A 21,833-nucleotide genomic window follows, 5' to 3' on the forward strand; every position below is an offset into this window, starting at 1 on the left:
AGATAGGCTATAAGATTATAGAAATAAAGTGGTCAGTGAGCTCATTCTTTAAAAAGCCAAATATATCAATAGGGCTGCCATAAATTTATAGATTCTAGTATTCTACCATAGGGCTGCCAAAAGTAGAAGGAAAAGACTATATTCCTGGGTTGTGATAGGCTCGCTGAATTTTGTTATGTCTCCTTTCTAAACTAAGAATTAATTAATTATTTTATAATATTAAAATACTTATATAAATTATAATATAATTTAATCAATCACAATCTCCGTGAACTATGAGAGTCAACTATCCTCAGTCAGCAACCAAAAAGGAATAGCATTCACAACAGCAACTCATTCTAATCCCGATATGATGAACTCCACAATCCCCTGGCCTGAGCTGGACCAAAGAGGATTATGTGTATGCAATTATTTTGCATTAGACATGGATACTGGTGAAGGAAGAACAATATCAACATTGGTTCACAGTTCATACGATGGGATGGAGAGAATAAGTCAACAGCAGCATTGAGGTCAATAGCTAACCTCAACATTGAGGGGAATTATAAGCAGTGTATCCCTTGATAAAAATAGAGAACAAAGATAGGTTGGCATGATGATTATACCAACACAGTATTCAGGGATTAAGACTACATACAGCAGTGAAGGATTATAATTGATGTGGAGATAGAGTGATAACTTACAAGCAATATCTGAAAAGAATATTGAGAGTTGGAAGAGCAAATATGACACCTGAGTATCAATAATACAAGTTGAAATCGAGTAAACTTTACAGAGACGACGGGATGTTAACAAATTAATAATCAGAAATAACATAGATATCACTCTATTGGTAAATGGCTTGCTAGTCAAGCACCGTACATAGTCAGACCCACTATTCAAAGGGAATACCAAGAAAGCGTGATTATTGCACTAAGAATTAACATAGAGAGTTAGCCAATTCAATAATTATCATCATTATAAAGGTAATAAATGAAAGAATGAAGATCTAAACATAAGGAATGGGAATGTTTACACCTAAACATAAGAAACGGGTATGTTTAGTAATATGTTGAAGACTTGTAATGAAAAGATACAAGGAATATGGAAGGAAGGGGATGTGTCTTTCATCGGGTGACTAATCATTCCACTACAATTTATAATACATTCCAAAATCATTTAGGGGGATCATCAAATTGTAGATTATGAAAAATATATATAGAGAGAGGAGGTACTAATCAAATAGATTTTAATCAGGGAAAAGAGAAAAAAAAAAGATAGTAAATATACTTGATACTCTTCAAGGAAGAGAATTTTTTACAATCCCGAAAAGTGTTGTGTGACAACAATTATGCTGAAACATATCTATGATTTTAATATTAATTTAAAGAATGCTATATCTAAATTCTACTAGACGCTAAAAACCATTATACACACACAGATATATATATTCGTGTGTGCGTCTCTCTCTGTAATCTATAAGACAGTAGTATATATTTAGCCAATTCCTTAATCACTCACTAATACAGTTGAGAGGATAGGGGATTTGTGTAGAGAGAAGCAGAGTTATTCAGTCACGTGACAGGTAGGTCCCAAGATGGGTAAGAATCTTAAGGGAGTTTTCTTGTAGACTGTAGATTGTTTCATGCACCCTAGCATAGTAATTCTACCATCCTTCTTAAGGTTGTTGTTTATAGGAATGAAAGAAATTGGGAATTAAGTATGTTCACTGTCAAATGTATTATAAATTATTATTTGTTCCTTAATTTAATCGAATTTAAATACATTGTGAGGTATGTTAATCTGTAGAAATTGGCAGCCTTCATAGTGAGGAATGTTACAATTTTGCCATTCCCAAGCACAAGACAAACCCCTAGTTGGAAAATTTAGGTTAAATCAAGTAAAGTGCTTGTTGGGGACAATACAAATTAGCACATTTTCATGTTACATCTTCAGAATTTAAAGCTCTGCTAGATTTGAGAAATTTTCAGACTTCATGGGTTGCCAAAGAAAATTGTAAGTGACAAGAACAACAGGTTTCTTGGCTTGTTTTGGTAAGAACTCTTCCGATTTAACAGGTCTTGAGAAGACACCAAGTACTAGCTATCATTCCCCAAAGGACAGGCAAATGGAGATAGTGAACAAATGGATAGAATGCTATCCAAGAAATTATGATATAGGGCAGCAAATAGCTTTAATCAAATGGCTGCATTTAGGAAAATATAGCTACAATACTTCGTAGCACGTGACATTTGGCATGTCTCCTTTTAAGCCACTTTATGGTTATGTTGCTATTTAATTTATGAATTTGATTCCACTTGATAGTAGAGGGCCAGGTGCTAAGGATGTGACACAGAAAAGTAAAGATATCCGGGAATCAGCAAAAGATTTATTTCGATAGACACCAAAGTGAGAGGGTTTTTGAGGTTGGTGATATGGTATTTTTGAGGTTGCAGCCTTACATGCAGTCCTCTATGAAAGGGAATGGAGAGGGTTGGAGAAGTAGCTCATGAGTTGGAACTTCCACCTAACAGAAAATTTTTGTTGATGTTAGGTAGCTTCAATCAAATAAACCTATGAATATATACACTTATATCTCAATATATATAATTATATATGAGATATAATATTATATATATTGAGATATTATTTATATGTGTTCATTATATTTGATATATAAGTTTATTATTATATGAGAGAAATTAATATAATAATGATATTGTTAGGGGGTTGTCGTTTCACCAAAAGACTGATCTATCAATGCTCGATGGAACCACTCAACTTACAGTACACAAAAGGCGGTTAAGCCTTTGTCGCAAATCCTGATTGAAGCACTGAACAAATTTCTAACAATCTCCCCCTCAGCATTACCTGAGGATCTGAGGATTCAAACATGTGACCAAGCTCTTATACCACTTGACTGATGCAATATTTGCATTGTCTACTCTGAAGTAGGTAGGGGCATAACCCCAAGCATGCCACGCAAGTACTCAAATGTATCCTTAAGCAAAGGCTTTGTAAATATATCTGCAATTTGCTCCTTCGTACTAACATATTCCAGTTTGATCTCTTTCTCTACAACTTTCTCTCTCAAAAAATGATACTTAATAGATGTGTACTTCGTCTTAGGATGTAACACAGGATTTTTAGACATACTTACTATACTTGTGTTATCACAATGTATGATAACAAATTCTGAGAACTCTATCCCAATATCCTTCAACATATGTTTCATCCACATGATTTGATTGCAATTGTTTGCTGCTGCTACATACTCTACTTCTGTTGTACTCTGTGAAATATAGTCTTGTTTCTTATTTAGCCAAGAAACCAACCTTCCTCCTAGGAAAAATGCTCCACTACTTGTACTCTTTTTGTTATCCATATTGCATGCCCAATCTGCATCAGTATATGCACATAGAGGAAAGTCATTTGATATGTCATACCACAACCCAAAATCAGTTGTACCCTTCAAATATCTGAAAATCCTCTTTACTGTTGTATAATGTGCTTCCTTATGATCAACTTGAAATCTCACAACAATGCCAACTGCATTAGCTATGTTTGGTCTTGTATGAATCAAATATTGCAAACCTCCAATCATGGATCTGTACTTCTTCTACTCAAAAGTAGGTGTCTCATCTTTGCTAGATAACTTGTGACCAATTACCATTGGTGTACCAACAAGCTTACCACTCTCCAAACCAAATCTCTTCAGTAAGTCTTTCAAATACTTAGTCTAAGAAATGAAAATATCTTCATTATTCTACACGATTTGTAAACCTGAGAAATACTTCATCTCACCAATCATGCTCATTTCAAATTCCTTCTTCATTTCATCAGCAAATTTGTCACTTGCATCATCATCACCTCCAAAGATTATGTCATCCACAAATATTACCTTAATCAATAGACCAATATCAATTTCTTTTAGATACAGGTTACTATCTGCAGTACCTTTAGCAAATCCTAATTTTGCCAAATATTTGTCTTAACCTCACATACCAAGTTCTTAACCTCACATACCAAGTTTAGGTGCTTGCTTTAATCCATACAATGATTTCCTCAACTTGCATATCATATCTCCTTCTGTCAAAGGAAATCCTTCAAGCTGCTCAATACATACTTCTTAAAGATCTCCATTCACAAATGTTGATTTCACATCCATTTGATACACTTTGAATTTATTGTTTGTTGCATAAGCCTAGAACATTCACTGCTTCAATTCTGACAATAGATGCAAATGTCTCTTCATAGTCTATGCCTTCTTCCTATGAATATTCTTTGCATATCAATCTCCCTTTGTTAGAAATTGTATAAAACAAAAAAAAAATCGGAATCTAATGAAAGACATAGATTAATCAAAAGGAAATAAAATTGTCAGAACAAGAACAATCTCTGATGTAAATGCTCAAAGGCATAATAGCATCAATATTTCCTAATATGCAATACATAAGAGCTAGCCTGTTTATATAGGCAAGAGCTAGGAGGATACTTGGACAAGATTGAGACGAGTGTCTCTACTTGGAGGAAGTAGAGTCTTGATGGAATCAACCACCTACCATCCACTTACAATCTAGAAGTGTGTTGTCCAAATTGGAATAACCACGTGATATTTTAGGAGTAGTTAGAGTCAAAAGGATGACTCACAATATTCTCCTATGATTCCTCCTAATTTATGAGCAATATCCAAGAATATATGATTCCTTCTAATTTATGAGCTCACCTAGGTAAACTTAATATAAGAGTGAAATAGAAAAGAATCATTTACTCTAGCACACCCCCCTTAAGTGCAACTTAGGGAGTACTATAATGCAATATATAATGAATGGGTCCTGGCATCAAAGCAATGTTAGATACCCATGTACAACCAAAAAAAATCCTCATAACCGAAGAAAAGGAGAAAACCTCGTGGGACAAAACTCCTCTCCAAAAGAGAGTAGAAATGGAGCTAAAAAGCTCTAGAAGAAGACACAGGTCGCACCCCAAGCAAGGCACATAAGTGAATGCACTTGCTCTCAATAAAGGGTTTGGTGAAGATGTCTGCAGTCTAATCAAATGTCTAGCAGTACTAATGTTCAAGGACCTTCTCATGAATCAGCTCCCGGATATAGTGCATGTGAATCTCAATGTGCTTGGTCCTTTGATGATGGACAGTATTGCAAGAAATCTGAATAGCACTTTGATTGTCACAGAAGATGGCTATTGGCTTTTGGAAAGGAATGCCAAACTCGATAAGGATGTATTGAAGCCAAATAGCCTCAGTGGCTACATTAATTGCTCCTTGATACTCAGCTTCAGTGGATGAAAGAGCAATGGCAAACTGCTTCTTGCTTGACCAAGAAACTGGCCAAGAACCAAGAGAGAAGCAATACCCAGAAGTATACTTACTATCCTGAGAATCGTCTACTCAATCTGAATCTGTATATCCCACCAAGTCAATATCCACACTAGTTGCATAATGAATCCAATAATTGTGAGTACCCTAGATGTAATGAAGAATCCGCTTAGCTACTTTCCAATGCAGTTCATGTGGTTCCTGCATAAGCCTAGAAACCATGCCCACAAAATATGAAATATTAAGCCTTGTGTGAGTTAAGTATATGAGGCTACCAACCAATTGACGATGCAAGGTAGCATCGACCAAGGGGGAAGAACAAGAAGCCTCAAGTTTGACCCCTGACAGAAATGGAGTCGGTGTAGACTTGTCGTCGGCCATGTGAAATCTGGAGAGCATATCAAGACCATACTTAGGCTGGCCAATGAATATACTGAAAGCTGACTAAGTGATCTCAATCCTTAAGAAGTAATGAAGAAGGCCTAACTCAAACATTCATTTTGACTATTATGAAGTGAGATAAGTGACTCCCTGTGATCAACAAATCGTCAACATAGAGGATAAGGAAGGTGAGAGTATCATCTTGCTGCAAGATGTAGACGTTCAGATTAAAATGGCATCGAGTGAACCCAACTGATAGAAGGAAGGAGTCCATCTTGGCATACCAAGCTCACAGAGCTTTTTTAAGGCCATAGAGGGACTTTTGAAGGTGGTAGACAAGTGTACGATCCTTAATGAACTCTTGTGGCTGCTCCATATAGATCTCTTCCCGAAGGTCACCATGAAGAAATGCACTCTTCACATCCATTTGATGAACTTCCCAATGATGGGATGCAACAATGGCAAGCACAAGTCGGATAGAATTCATCTTTGTAATTGGTGCAAAGGTCTCTGAGAAGTCAATTCCAGGTACCTAGGAGAATCCTTTGGCAACTAGGCGAGCCTTATACTTATCAACGGACCCATCTACAGCAAATTTTGTTTGATAGATCCACTTGCACCGAACAAGTTTTATTCCCTTAGGAAGTGGGACTAAATCCCAAGTATGATTCCTCTCTAAGGAGCTAAACTCTTCTTGCATAGCAGTATCCCACTTAGGAACACCAGAAGCTTCTCGAAATGTTTGTAAATAGAAGTTGTAGTAATAAAGAGATGTGGAGCTTGCTCAAACTGAGACCTTGTTCTTCTCTCATCTAAAAGATCATCAACCCAATTGCCTATTGATTTTAGTGTCAGTCGAACCCAACGAGGCCCAATATCTAAAGCATGTGGAGAATCTGGAGGAGAACCATTCTCTGAATGATGACTAAAGGAAGATGGATCCCCATCATCATCATTTGAAGTAGAAGAAGATTCCTCATTTGGATCAGGAGGATCAAGAACTTCAGAAGAACTATCATCATGTAGTCACAATGTCTCCATACGAATGACTGATGGAGAATTGATAGAACTGGAGGTATCTTCTTCAAAGAGAACACTCGTCTCTCAATGAAAAGCTCATGTGTAGTCGGATGAAGAAGCCTATAGCCTTTGACACCATCCAGACACCCAACAAATATACAGGACCTACTTTGTGGATCCATTGCCTTGCGTTTCTCTACTGGAGTATGGACCCACGCAGGAGACCTAAACACTTAACTATAGGTTTTTGACCAGTCCAAGCTTCAAAAGGAATTATCCCTTTACAACTCGATGAGGAACCCGATTCTGAATGTAACATGCACAGTTGATGACCTCTGCCCAAAACTAGGTGCCAATGATTTAGAATGAATCATATTATTGGTCATTTCTCTTAAGGACCTATTCTTCCTTTCTGCAACTCCATTCTATTGTGGACTATAGGGAACTGTGTATTGAAGATCAATTCCTTCTAAGATAAAGAATTGCTCAAACCTTTGGTTGACATATTCCCCCATTATTTGTGTGTAAGACCTTGATGAACTTCCTAGTTTGTTTCTCAGCAAACGCTTTTAACTCTTGGAAATACTCAAAGATTTCAAACTTCTGTTTGAGAAAATATAGAAATGTGTATCAGGAAAGATCATCAATGAATGTTAAAACATATTTGGCTTTGCTGAAAGCAGGATGTGGAAATGGTCCTACCAAATCACTATGTACTAGCTCAAAAGTTGTGTGGCTCTCCGTGCTTTGCCTTTTATCAAATTTTTCTTCAGGATGCCTGTCAAGAATGCATCCTTGACAAACTCCATTAGAAAATCGAATAGAAGGCAACCCAGTAACCATATCATGTTGCCTGAGTTGATGTAAGTAGGAGTAGTTCAAGTGGCCAAACCGCTGATGCCACAAATGACTCACTTCATTAAAGTGAGTAATGCAAGTGAAGGTGAATCAGGAACAAAGTGGGAGAAGTGATACAATCTTTATTATTGTTTTATCTTTCCCACTGCAATTGTTGACCCATTGCTCATCTCACTAATAACCATCGAATCTGGAGTAAACTCAACCCGCTTGTCAAAGCTTGAGTGAGGGATCTAATAAATAGATAGGAGATCAGTTGACAAAGATGGAACACAAAGAACATTATGTTTTACCTTTCCCATTGCAATTGTTGACCCATTGCTCATCTCAGTAATAACCACTGTATCTATAGTGAACTCAACCCGCTTGTTAAAGCTTGTGTGAGTGATTTAATAAACAGATAGGAAATTAGTTGACAAAGATGGAACACAAAGAACATTATGAAATATCCCTTTACTCATGTCAATAGAACCTCTCCCATGCACTTCAGCAGAAGTGTCATCGCCCAAAAGAATGGATGGCATAGAACATGACCCTAACAAGGAAAAACACTCTTTTGATGAAGCCATGTGGTGTGATGCACCCGAATCAATAATCCATGAATTTGGTTGTGAGGCAACGGCTATTAGGGTCTTACCTTTTCCTTTTCCTTTACTTGATTCCTTGGAAGATTCTTGGGATGAATTTGACTTAACAGAATCGTACACTTTGATATTGTTCCTTTCAAGAAGATGGGACAAGTGATCAATTTGCTTTTTCAGACATTTATGTTCATCATGACCAAGTTTCTTACAATAGGAGCATGTTCTCTCCTTCTTGGGCTTATCGTTTTTTGAAGATGCATCATTTACTACTCTTGGAGTAGAAAACTTCTTTTCTTGATTGTTTTTTTGCTTGGTAATTTTGTTTCTTTCTTACTTAGAAAGCCCTCTTTGTCCTCTTGTGTCATGATTTGCAGTCAACGCATGAGACTTAGATGGCTTGATCGTGCCCTATATGGATCAACTTATCCTGCTCCTCTATGAGTTCATTTGCAAACTCATCAAGAGAAGGCATTATGTAGTTGTTGCCTAAGATACTTTTAGTAACATAGAAGCAAGAGACAAACACAAAATATGTAGGACCAAGCTTGGAAAGAATACTTAGAATTAGTTGTGAATCTTTCTTCTCAATTCACATTCTTTTAGCTGCAATCTTAAAGCTTTCAACTTAGTGAAGAAGTTTTGAATAGTATCAAAATTACATGGATTTAATCCTATCAATTCATTCTCTAATTGATGCCCTCTCAATTCATCTTGCTTTCCAAATAATCCTTCTAATGTTGTCCACAGATTATTAGGAGTTCTAGATGATTCCACATGAAAGAGAAGATTTGGAGATATAGCCATGCATAAGGTACCATATGCTTCATCACATCTGTTGTGTCATTTAGGCTTTTCTACAAGTAATGTTGGTTCAATTTCAAAACCTACTGTTACTCTATATAACCCCAACTTCTTAAGATAGATTGTCATTTTAGACTTCCACTCATAGCAGTTATAGGGTGTGAGTAATGGTATTGTTGATTGATCTATTTTAGTGCAAAAATAAAGATTGTTGTGCAGAATGAAAGAGAAGAAAAGTATACCCAAAAGCTCCTTTTTATTAGAACAAAAATCACCCCCCAAGATGCAATGATTTTGGCACTTTATAATTCAGTGCATGTACAATTGCCACTTTTGCAAAATATGGATCAAAGTGGACTTCTAATTTTGATAGTTACAACTTCAAATATGAAGCAATATGAGACTCGTACAATTAGAACACTAGATCACTCAAGGATCTAATAGAGTACAAGTGTCAAATTAGGCCAAGTTTGACCAAATTCTTAAAGTACTATGTCTACCCATAATATCTCAGAATTGATACGAAAGCTGATAAGTAGACAAAATCATGTACTTAAAAAAAATTGCACCTGAAAAAGTGACTGTATGAGCTCAAACGATGCCTCAGAAGTGCAAAATTCAAGATTGTACAAGGACTGTCATCAAGAACTATAAGGACCCATAATAGGTGGGCCCCACAAGGAGGTGGGCATTGTTAGAGGTGGACCCCACTTAATATGGGCTAGCTAGAGGTGGGCCCTACTAGAGGTGGGCCCCACTAGATGTGGACCCCACTTGGCGTGGGCCCCACTTGATGTAGGCCCCACTAGAAGTGGGAGCCGCTTGGTGTGGGCCCTACTTAATGTAGGCCTCTAGAAGTGGGACTCACTAGAGGTGGACCCCACTCAATGTGGGCCCCTCTTGATGTAGGACACTGCAGTTAGGTGGGCCCTACAAAGGTGGGCACCACTAATATTAAAAATCTATTTTTGCACATTGTCCTCAAGATCTAAATCCTTAAAAGTGCTACTATCACTAGATCAAGAAAAACAATATATATGCAAAAAAGATTAATGGGTCTTCATAAATCCTTTCCAATTCTCCAGTTCACATTGAAATGCAAGAGAAGAGCGTACAAGATTTTCCAAGACCACTAAAAATAATCTAATATTTCAATAGTTGCTATGATACCATGTTAGAATTTGTATAAAATAAATAAAAACCAAAATCTAATGAAAGACATAGATTAAACAAGAGGAAATAAAATTGTCAGAATAACAATACAAGAACAATCTCTAATGTAAATGCTCAAAGGCACAATAGCATCAATATTTCTTAATATGTAATACATAAGAGCTAGCCTGTTTATATAGGCAAGAGCTGGGAGGATACCTGGACAAGATTGAGACAAGTGTCTCAACTTGGAGGAAGTAGAGTCCTGATGGAATCAACCACCTACCATCCACCTGCAATCGATAAGGGTGTTGTCCAAATTGAAATTAACCACATGTGATATCTTCAGAGTAGTTGGAGTCAAAAGGATAACTCACAATATCCTCCTGATAATAATATCCAAGAATATATAATTCCTCCTAATTTATGAGCTCACCTAAGTAAACTTAATATAGAAGTGAAATGGAAAAGAACCATTTACTCTTAACATTCACAACCTCACCTTGTTCATTCATTTTATTTCTAAAAAACCCATTTAGTTCCTATAACATTTTTCTCCTTGGGTTTAAGAACTAATTCTCATGTCTCATTCTTCACAATTTGATCTAGTTCTTCCTTCATTGCTTGAAGCCAATGATTCCCTTAATATGACTAGCTGCATTGTTCCCAACTCTAACAATCCCTCCATTACAACTGTTGAACTCAACAAATTTATTCATATCACTAGTCATATGATGTGAACAACCATTGTATATAATCCAATCAGCTTTCTTCTCAACTTGTGACACTAGGGCTTTTTCTTCTCTGACTTTTATTTCAAGACTTTCTTCTTTTATAGTAACAAATCCTAACTCATCGTCATTTTTGCTCAGAACTCTTTCATCTAATTCATCATTATCATTTGCATACAAACATTGCCTAGGCTTTCTAGACTTGAAATTCTTATTGTACTTCTTTATCCTTTTAGGACATTTAACATAATGATCAAATTCATTGCAAGTCCAACATTTAAAGATTTTCTTAACATCTGATTCTCTTCTTACAAGCAAAGTAATTCTTTCTTCAATCTTTTTGTCTTCTTCAGATCTTTATCTAATGCTGCTAGCATAATCTCCACTGGTGCTTGCACTCCTTGATAGAGTAGGTCGAACACTTAGTGCACTAAAGGTAATCTCCACTCTAGGCAAATCTCCAGCTTGTTTCAAACTTATTTCTACTACTTCCAATCTTCCAAGAAGAGTCTCTCTAGAGAACTTCTCTATACAAGGTATTACTTGCTCAATCATCTATGTTCTCTGCTTGAATGGTGGTGTCAAAGTTTTCAAGATTTTTCATGTGATCTCATCTTCTTCTTTAGTTCCTTCACAAGCCTTGATTCCTACAACAATTTCTGATATTCTGCCAATATAACTTCTTACAGATTCATCTTCCATCATTTTAGCTTCTTGAAATAGACATATCCAATTTTGTAATCTAACCTTTTTAGCATGTTTATCATCTACCTTCAAAAGTAGATTTCAAAGCTGTCCAAATCTCACTAGATAACCCTAAAGATTTTACCTAGTTGTACTCATTTTCAGAAAGAGCTAACAAAAGTGTGGTACGAACCATTGCACCAAAACCTCGAGGTGCTAGTGAAGGCCGCCCACCAGGATCATAACATCCCACCATGCTCCGCAATCCAGACTCTAGGTTGGACATGCACCCATATGGTGGGCCCTCCCTTGGCTGTATGAGCCCCAGACGAACACTGCAATGTTGGCGTTGCCACCGCTCTGAGACTCGAACCTGGGTGGAGGGTCTGATACCAAATGGTACGAACCATTGCACCAAAACCCTGAGGTGCTAGTGAAGGTCGCCCACCAGGATCATAACAAAGTGCTTCTCTGGCAAGCATGTTACACATGAACAAATCTCTTTCAGCTTTAGTACACTTTTCAAGTTTGCTTTCTTCAACTATGGTCTTCCCATTCTTAGTGATCAGCCTATATCCTGGAGCCATGCATACTAGATGTGTCTTCCTCTTCTCTTTCCAACTATCATAATTAACTCCATCAAGCTTAGAACTTCCTTTTCTAAAATGACCTGCCATTGATCTCCTTTAGTTTTTCCTTCAAGGACCTAATGCTCTAAAACCACTTTTTTGAGTGGGGTTGTCATTGTACCAAAAGACCGATCTATCAATACCCGATACAACCACTCAACTTATAGTACAAAGGAGGCGGTTAAGCCCTTATAACGAATCTCGAGGGGAGCACTGAACAAATCTCTCTCTCTCTCTCTCTCTCTCTCTCTCTCTCTCACACACACACACACATAACTAAATTTGCTATTATATTAATTATCTAATTAATGAACAGACATGTCCTATGAAGCGACATGTCTCTTCATGGCTTATGCTCATTACAAATACAAGAGGTTGCTACATTAGGAAAACACATACCAAGTAGGCAGTGCTTAGTACATTTGCAGTGAATCTGGAAACTTGACAAATTCAAAACATATTCCATGTGTTGTGTTTAAACAAAGCCCTTGAAAGCAAGTCATTCGTTCATAAGAGCTACCCCAACTTAATTATGAAGGCAAATTGATTCTTGAACCTAAGATAGTGCGAGATGTCAAACAGAAGAAGCAAATGAATAAGATCATCCCCTAAATATTTGGTGAACTAGAAAGGACTAACCCTCAAGGATGCAATGTGGCAAGAGGTTGAAATTTTTTAACATTTCAATCTCAAATTGCTTGAGGACAAGTAATTGTGGGCTGGGAGGACAGGATGAACCCAAATTAAGGGGTGGCCCAGCCAACAAGGTGCTCCACTATAGGATTAACCAAAGATTAATAAATAAATGTTAATTATTGATAATTTTTATTATAAGTATTGTTGTGACTTACCTACTTTTTCTGTTGGTTGCTTTAGGTCTTTCTGTAGCCAACTTATCTTTCATGGTGGTCTGTGTGCACTGGTTGATGAGGACGCCTGTCTCAGTAACCTTACAAGGTAAGGATGAAGTCCCTTAACCTTGGCAACAGATTTTCCAAACACCTAAACAGAGATATTGACTGTGATTTCAGTTGTTTGGAATATGTAGGCATTCGCCCATTATTCAAGATTAATATTCAGCCAACAAGGGAGTTTGTGGAAGCTGGGGGACTCGGTAAGCAGGTTCACGGAAGGACTGAGCCAGCGGGAGTTAACTGGTAGCTGAGGTGCGACTTCAAGGAACTATTATTGTTAACCTTTAGTGCAGACCCATTCACTCATGAGTGACATGTTGGTACCTGAAGATTGTTAATTGTCAAGCTCAGAATGCTACACTATGATATATAATCTGTATGTTATTTGAGCATTATCTAAGCTTACAAATTATTAGAGTGGCAAGTACCATGGTTTTCTATAATCTGAATATGTACCTAAAGTACCAATCAGCATGATTATGTATGTGATGATAAGAGGATGCCAAAAACCTGCAAATTAATGTTTCAATCTCCAATTTTCCTGAATAATAAAATGCCTATAAAATTTGTGATATTGTCTGTGTTGTCTATACCTGTTGTTTAGGTTTTGGTGCACATAAATCAATGAGTTTGATGTAGAATATTCATGGATTAACAAGACAATCAGTTGCTTGGTGGGCACTCTTGATCCTTCCTCACTACAAGATGCACTCCAATAGGCATTAAGGTTAGAAGTTACAACAACTAAGGATAGGACGTATTCCAAAAATACACCACAGGGGTTGCATGAGCAACTCTCTGACAATAGAATTTGAAAACCAAAAGCATTGCCTTCCTCAAAACAATGGGGGAATTCAGGAGAAAGGGTTGAGTTTTGCTTGTAAGGGAAAATGGGAACCAGACCATCCATGTTTTAAAAAGGGGCAAATGCACAATGAAAGGAAGTAAAGGTAGCAATACAACTTCCAACACTAATCTGGAAAGACGGATAATGCCAAAAAAACAGATCTTTACAACAATCACAGAAACTTAATAAAAATAAGCATAAATAGCATGCATACCACAACACACTGGTTTACGTGGGGAAAACACTTTGAGAAGAGAAGCTTACTCTCCAACAGCCAACCAATCTATTATCCAGAAATTAACAAACTAGGAATATCACCAACCAAAGATCCGAAGGCAACTCAACAGCTATCAAATTCTCACAAAATATAGACATAATACAATGTCCTCATAAAATAGGGTCACCTTCCAAGGCAAGCAAAACACACATAATATCTATCATTAGATATGTGACCTAATGATAAATAGTCAAGGTTTACAATGATAAAATATGCATTAAATATGGCTTTCAGTAGGGATGTCCTTGAACCCCTGCTGAGACATGCAGACCCCCCACAAGGAGGAGCCATCTCACCTGAACCCCGCAAGGGAGATGCCCCCGTTGCAATTCATTGTGCTCATTTATCAACAATAACCTTTTGTTATTGCAAGTGTGCTTGGACAACTCACACAACTTTTTACAGGACTTACTCCATGAACATTACCTCCTCAATTCAACAAAACAGGGGAATCCAAGAGCGAATTTCAGAATAAAGAGTTGTGTTTTTCTTGTAAGGGAAAATGGGAACCAAGCTATCAATGTTCAAATAAGAGAGAAGATCACAATGAAAGGAAATTAAGGTAACAGTTCCCATACTAATCTTGAGAGGAGGGTACTGCAAAACTTTTCTAATGTTTACAACAATTATAGAAACTTAATAGAAATACAGATAAGTAGCACACATAACACAATACAGCGGTTTACATGGGAAAAAACTTTCGGTGGGAAAACCACACTCCAGAATCAGCCTAGTATATTATTTAGAAATCAACAATAGATTATACAATATACTTACAGAGCAGGCTTCTCACAAGAAAATCACTGACCAGAGACCCAGAGTCAACTCAAAAGCTATCAAACTCTCAAAATACATTACAGTATACGACAGTAATACAATGCCCTCCAAAAATAAGGTTTCCTTCTCAGACATAAGGTTTCCTTCTCAGACAAGTAAAGCACGCCTTATATCCATTATTAAATTTGTGACCTAGTGATTAACGGTCAAGAATTACAATGATAAATTATACATAAAAATTAGCTTTCAAGGGTGCTAACCCCGAGCCCCTGTTCAGGAGGGAAACAGACATGATAGTCCAAAATATTATCTACAGCAAAGATCTTTTGGAAATGTCACTAAGATGTTGGGATATGACTTTGAGATTGTATATTAAAAAGGGAAGGAGAAAATTGGGGTAAACATGGAAAATTCAATGCCTCAGAATACACAAAGATGGGATCATCCGACTCCTGCCCTGAAGAAGGAATACACGGTTACCATAATGGAGAGACCCTGGCGTAAACACAATCTTTTGGCTTTCAATAACCAAACAATGCTTCCGCACCAGTTGACATTACAACGGTCAGCAAAGGTTACAGTATATACCATTACACCTTTAAGACATTTGAATCAACAAGGAAAATAGACCTCTGCAATGAAGTGGGGAACATGGTGACAAGTATGCTAGCAACGGCAATACAGCTGCTATGTAACCAGAAACATGAAGACATAGTAAAATCCATATAGATAATAATAGAACCAACAGCAAAAACCTTCGCAGGTAGTAGATAGATGTAAACACAGACAGCAATGGACAGGATCAGCTGCAACACAAAAGAAATGATGACTTCATGAGGCACAACCAACATAGGATAGCTCCTGATGCTACCAAACATTAACAGGAAGGTAACTATGATAATTCATTTCAGATAAGGAATCTCAATGGGTAGACTAGCTGCCACTAGCAAAATGGTACTAAAACACTTCCTACCATATTTCATAAAAATCCTGTCATTTATGGCACCATACAGATACCATCCTGCATTCATCACAATCAACTTTGAGAGTGGCACTAAGAGTTCTAATGGAGATCTAATCAACACTATGACTAAAGGAGTTCTGATGTTGGGAACTAGGCTTTATTGAGATTGCAACCTTATAAGCAAATATCCCCAAAGCAACAAATAAAGAACAAGAAGTTTTCACCAAAATATTATGTTCCATATGCTGCAGTGGCAGAGAAGAGAAACGCTATAGGAGGCAACATTGTTGAAAATGTAATAGGGAATTTAATGTTATGTTTTAAATGCTTTTAATTTTTGAAGTTTGTAATAACGTCCTACATGTGGTGGCATACCTAGAGTAGCAGTTCGATAAGCTCTCCAGATATAGCCACCTAGGACCAGGTGTGTGGATCTTAAATTAGAATAGTTTTTTTTAAATTCGTAGGTGGAGTGTTTAATGATTTTTAGAATCCAATAATAGGTAGTAGGCAGTTTTTGGAATATTCCTGACTTAGAAAACGACTATCTAATATTGGTAGAAAAAACGTTTCAGATTCTTATCCTTTTTTTGGATAGAGGACGTTCTTCTTTTCTAAAATAAGAAGAAAACGTTTCACATCCTTTAATAGGAAAAAGAAAGTCAGTTTTATGGGTGAGCCAGTCGGCTATGTAAGACACGAATCGAATTTGGAGAGATATGGAATGTTTTTTTCATTTTGTCTTTGTGCAAGTTTTCGATGGTCTGAGTTTTGAACGGATTTTTCTTATCTTCTCACTGGAAACAAGTTGATAGTTTGCAGAAGATTAAAAAGTTTTTAGTTTTGGGTCGAATTCGGTATGTTTGCAGAAATTAGTCTCAGTGTGTGGGTAATATCTCCAAAATGCACCGTTGGATTTTCATGAGCTTTGGATATGTTATTATAGGCCTAATTACGCGCATCTTCACCAGAGCGATCGAAGAGTTTTGATCTAGTTCAAAAGTTATACATGTCTGTTCACGGGTCTATCTAGAGACAGCAAGAAGCAATGTTTTGCAGAAAAATGTACTCTGATGCGTGGTCAATATCTCAAGTTTGAACCGTTGGATTTCTCTAAAAAATTTATATGTTGTTTGAAACCTAGTTATGCCAAATCTCAACGGTTGGATTGAGTAAATCTTTTTTGGTTCGAAAGTTATTCATGTCTGAGTGCAGGTCTATCCGAAGGCAGCAAGAAAAAATTTCGGGGGATTTATTTTCAAAGTTTTGTTTTGAATCTGATTTTAGTGTGTGATCCTGAAGGGTGTAGATGCCTCTTGAAGCAACTCAGTTGAGTGACTGATTCCTCCTGAGTTTTCCAAGGTGTGGCTCTGCATCACCATACCAGATTATGCAAAAGATAGTGGTGTCATCTACAAGCTTGAGCTTCCCCCAACAAAGATACATCCAATTTTCGTGTTCTTGTTTAAAGAAAGTGTTTGAGCATAATATTCCTATGCAGGGAATACAATCAAAGCTCAATAAAGAAATAAAACTCATGTTGGAGCTAGAGTTAATTGTTCAGATACATACAAAGAAGTTAAGGACTAGGAAACTCATTATCTCATTCAATGGAAAATTTAAAAATTGAAGATTCCACATTATGAATTTGGAATTCGACCAGAATTATCCACATTAGATTAGCACTGAGGAGAGTGCTTCTTAGAAGAGGAAAGCAGTTGCACCCTTTATCCTAGAGCATACATAAGGTTATGAGTAGTCTGTTTGTATCTATCATAACTTTAAAAAAGTTATAAAGTTATAGATCATTATTATATTCATATTTAGATAGTTAGACTGTCTTTTATATTTTAAGTCTCTTGATTGGCCTATATGGCAGCTAGGGCATATTTAGTATATATCGAAGTAGCTTGCTATTATTAGTATTATCAAATATTTTCAGGATATTTCATGCTATATTCCTCTCTTGTGCAAGTTACTTCATTACACAGTAGTAAATATATACCCAAACCAACTATTTAGGAATATTCTAATTGAGCACTTCATAGGCTATCCCAAAAAAGTGTTAGACATAAATTCTTGCATATTGACAATGTCTAAAGTTGCCCTTTGTCAAGGAAGAAGAGCTTAGGAGCATTGGATTGGGTAAATATATGCATGAAAGGCTATGGGCTTGAAGCAGCAATGCGGTGGTGTGACAAGTTACAAAAATGCAGACACCTAATAGCCATAGGAAAAACCTAGCACCTGGTGGCTGGATCTTGGCTGATAAGTAGATCTCTCCTCTCTCTCACTCACTCGGAAATAATCAGACGAATGAACAGGCCCTGGGCAGACTTGGCCAAGGATCCAAATCTGAAAAGACGAATTCAGTTATGGCAGGGCACCCTGCAGTACTCAGTAACATAGCTTATATATGAGAAATGTATGACTGCTGATGAAATGCTGTCTTCTTTCCAAGGCAAATTTCTACTCTACATGTTCGGAACTGCTGATCTGATCCCCAGTGATAATTCAAAGTTATAAACATCATATGTTATCTTTGTACAAAAGTTGTTAGCTGTTCAAGCATTGTTTTTTGAAAAGCCCACAAGGTCGTAATGGTAAAGGCCTGAGTATTCAAGAGAATGAATAAGGTAAATGGAAAAAATTAACTCCTTGTGAACTTTCCTCAAGGAATCTCCTATTTACACAAAATCGGTTCCCGAGGAAACATTTCAGGAAAAAACATAAAGGAGAAGTAATGTATAAGGTAAATGGAAAAATCAAAATCCTTGTGAGCTTTCCTCAAGGAATCTCCCATACACAAAATTGGAGTCCTGATTGGCATTGACCTGAATATTACCTTTCTATTTGCCTTCGATTCAGCCCGTCAAATCTAAAATTACAAACTTTTACGAAGACTAGCAAACATGTGTACTGAAATTTCTTGTAAGATTGCGCTTTCCATGTTCTGGAATAATTCCTGGTGCAAAACATTGATACAATTTCTGAAGAGAATTTTATTTGTTACAAGAAATCAAGGTATATGCAACTAAGATAGTTACAGAGTAAGCAAACAAATGAAGTCTCGGGCATGCTTACCTTGCCTGAAGTGTAATTAGACGTTACTTAAGCTCTTCGTGCCGGTGCCACGAGAGACCTCCGCCATAACCTCTTCATAAATTGTATACATCATCGGAGGGCCTTTCACAACCTTGCTGAGAAACTTTCCCTCGGGCATGACCATGACAGAATCTAGCGACTTGAATTCAAGATCCCCGAGCACATTCACGCGTTTCATTCTTTGCCAAACTAGAAATCTAGGCTTGAGAACCTTTTCCAAATTAGCTATTAAAAGCTGTGGATATTTTAGCACACAATTTGCAGCGAGCTCCATGTCGTTAACTATAAAGTCCATGTTTTGCCTTACCTTTTCCTCGGATAGGCCAAAGATTTTAGGGAAAACCCTAAATAATTCCCAGGTTTCCTCACCAGAGAGACCGCACAGTTGAAAATTGTGCATTTTTTCCTGCAATGTTTCCGTCCGGTATGTGGCTACTGTGATCAGAGCATATTTATACATTGTACTATCTTTGTCAATACTAGCCTTGTGAATGAGATCAATTTGAGAAGGCGTTAAACTAGTGTACCGTAAAACATCGGGCTTCGACAATATAAACTTGGCGAGCTCCTTGCCACGGAAACCAAACCCTTCCCAAAAAGCAAGCGAGGGTTTCAGGGTTTTCTCCATGTTATATGTCAAAATTGACGGATTTCTCACTAGAAATTTGATGAGCAAATCTCTGGAGTGAAATACATTCTTAAAAAGAGTCAACTTGGGAAGAAGTTCCTGTTCCAGACTAGCGCCCAAGATTCTGGGCCTGCTCGTCAGTACTTTGGCCAAATATTCTCGCTTGATGCCAAAACCAATCAGCACTTGAATCTTTTGTTCCACCGCATTTTCTGCACTCGCCGTTAGAAGTTTGGGAACTCCCTTCATGATCTTAGCAATCTGCTGGCGTTGGCAGCCATGCTTGCTCAGCATGTCGACAAATTGTTCCACATTTTCGAGGTTTTCAAGCCTCTCTAATGACGGAGCGATTTTAAACATCTTTGAAATGTCGGCGGAAGAGAGATTGAATTCAGTAGTAGCGAAATGAGCAAAAGGATTTTGAAGACTGCCATTGATGAGGCTATCATTGCCTGCAACCGCTGAGAATAATTTTGGTATAATGGCTATCGAAATATTAGATTGAGCGATAGACAAAAATTTACATCTAGCATAGTAGCAGAAAGCTCTGTTGATCATGCTTGCTGTTCTCTTGATAGAGTGAAGCGAAGGATTTGTTCCACCAGCGAAGGATTTAATGTATCATTTTTTCTTGAAAACTTGTTTGAGGTGTTCACAATGTAATTGGTCTAACTAGCAGTTGTACGTCTATGTAAGTCCTAGGAGAGATTTGTCTAATTGAATGTATGCAAAAGAATAGGTTTAATTGAATGTATGCAAAAGAATAGGTTTTTTATTGCAATGTAGACTATCTAAGAGGTAGAAATATAATTTTAAATGATGAGTGTAGCAATATAAATCTGATATACTATATTAAATTGACATGTTAAGAAAGATTTAAAACAAACAAAGATAAGAAATATTTAATTGGATCATGCATATATTTTTTTACATGTTTCAAGTGATCTCCATATGTTAGTACTAATAAAAAACTAAATGAGGTAAGCATATGAGTGTATTAGCTCAAATATTCATTCTCATGACGAAAAAACTATTAGTTACTCATGGAGATAGATTCTTTGGTCCAAGAATGGTCAATGAAATTTGGATATCACAAATAACCCACATACACTCATTTAGCATCAAACTCACATCAAGAATTTGTACATTCTTTTAGAAATTTGTTTAAGATTAATTCACAAATTATATATTCTCATGTTGGAGAATTCAATTATTTCTTTATTGGCACCATTACCCTTTCATAACCAATAAATTATGCAAGACTTTTATGACAAAAAAATTAAAAATCAACATGCTCCCTATTATAGCATCTCTCAACATCTTTTACAAAATAAACAATTATATTGCAATCCTAGAATAGAATTTGCCAACAATATAGGTGAATATACTATTTATTATTTCGAGAAAAATAACAACTCCATTAGTATCCTTCAACAATCTTCAAATAATGGAATGGAAGTAGTAGTAACAATTGTGCATCAATATGAATACACTTGGTGTCATCAATAATTATTTCAGATTTCAATACTTATTTATCAATATCCACCTTATCAAATAGCATCTTTTGCTTCATAAATATTGGATTTAAACTAGTTTGTTTGCAATTAATAAGTCTTCCATTACATGCTCACGAATATAATGAAAAGAAAGATAGATCAATCCTCATATGACAATTGTTAAAAAAATATTAACGAGAGAAATTCAAGTGAAATAAAGAGAGACAGGCAATCATTCAATTAAAAATAAGATGTTTTGCATCCACAGGCAAATCGATGACTCGCGGTAACTCAATACTTCTCCATATCAAATTCATTGTGTATGTCAACTCTACATAAATTTAATCTGCTATGGAAAGTGTTATGGCAGAGTTGTTCAAAAAAGTCTTCAAATGATCTACAACAAAATAATAATCATTTTAGATCACTAGGGACTTAGATTAGTAGGGACGTCATTGTAACTGTTGCTAAAATTATACTCAAGGCAAATTAGAAGCTGCAGAAATTATATGCAAGGTGAATTAGAAACTTGCCAAAAAAACTAAACTTCAACTTTTAGAAATTTCTAAAAGTAGGTCTATCGAAAAAATAATTAGAAATTTGAAAATCGATAGAGTCTTACAAATTTGTCGTTAAAAAAATATATTTGGGACAATATAACCAATCGG

At 36.5% G+C, this 21,833-nt stretch overlaps 1 protein-coding gene and 1 long non-coding RNA gene across 6 annotated transcripts in view; one reads left to right on the plus strand and one right to left on the minus strand.

The window, feature by feature from the left end:
* The window catches only part of LOC149553802 (uncharacterized), a 69,000-nt gene extending 48,662 nt beyond the window's left edge, over positions 1-20,338 (minus strand). For 2 of the 5 annotated variants that reach the window (XM_089789163.1, XM_089789162.1), the window contains exon 1: positions 19,021-20,332. In XM_089789163.1, coding sequence (XP_089645289.1) covers positions 19,037-20,227 — 1,191 coding nt within the window. In that variant the 5' untranslated portion in view covers positions 20,228-20,332 and the 3' untranslated portion in view covers positions 19,021-19,036. Of the gene's footprint in view, positions 1-4,383; positions 5,529-18,577; positions 18,927-19,020 lie in introns of those variants that run through there. The other 3 variants (XM_089789160.1, XM_089789158.1, XM_089789159.1) reach the window with 3 other exon arrangements.
* LOC149553804 (uncharacterized) lies at positions 13,038-13,533 on the plus strand. Its single transcript, XR_016353425.1, has 2 exons — positions 13,038-13,114; positions 13,206-13,533. It is a non-coding gene; the product is annotated as an uncharacterized LOC149553804 (long non-coding RNA).
* Positions 20,339-21,833: the final 1,495 nt, after the last annotated feature.

This window comes from Cupressus sempervirens, chromosome 6 (genome assembly GCF_028749045.1).
Source record: "Cupressus sempervirens isolate cs-2001-9-10 chromosome 6, ASM2874904v1, whole genome shotgun sequence".
Taxonomy (NCBI): domain Eukaryota; kingdom Viridiplantae; phylum Streptophyta; class Pinopsida; order Cupressales; family Cupressaceae; genus Cupressus; species Cupressus sempervirens.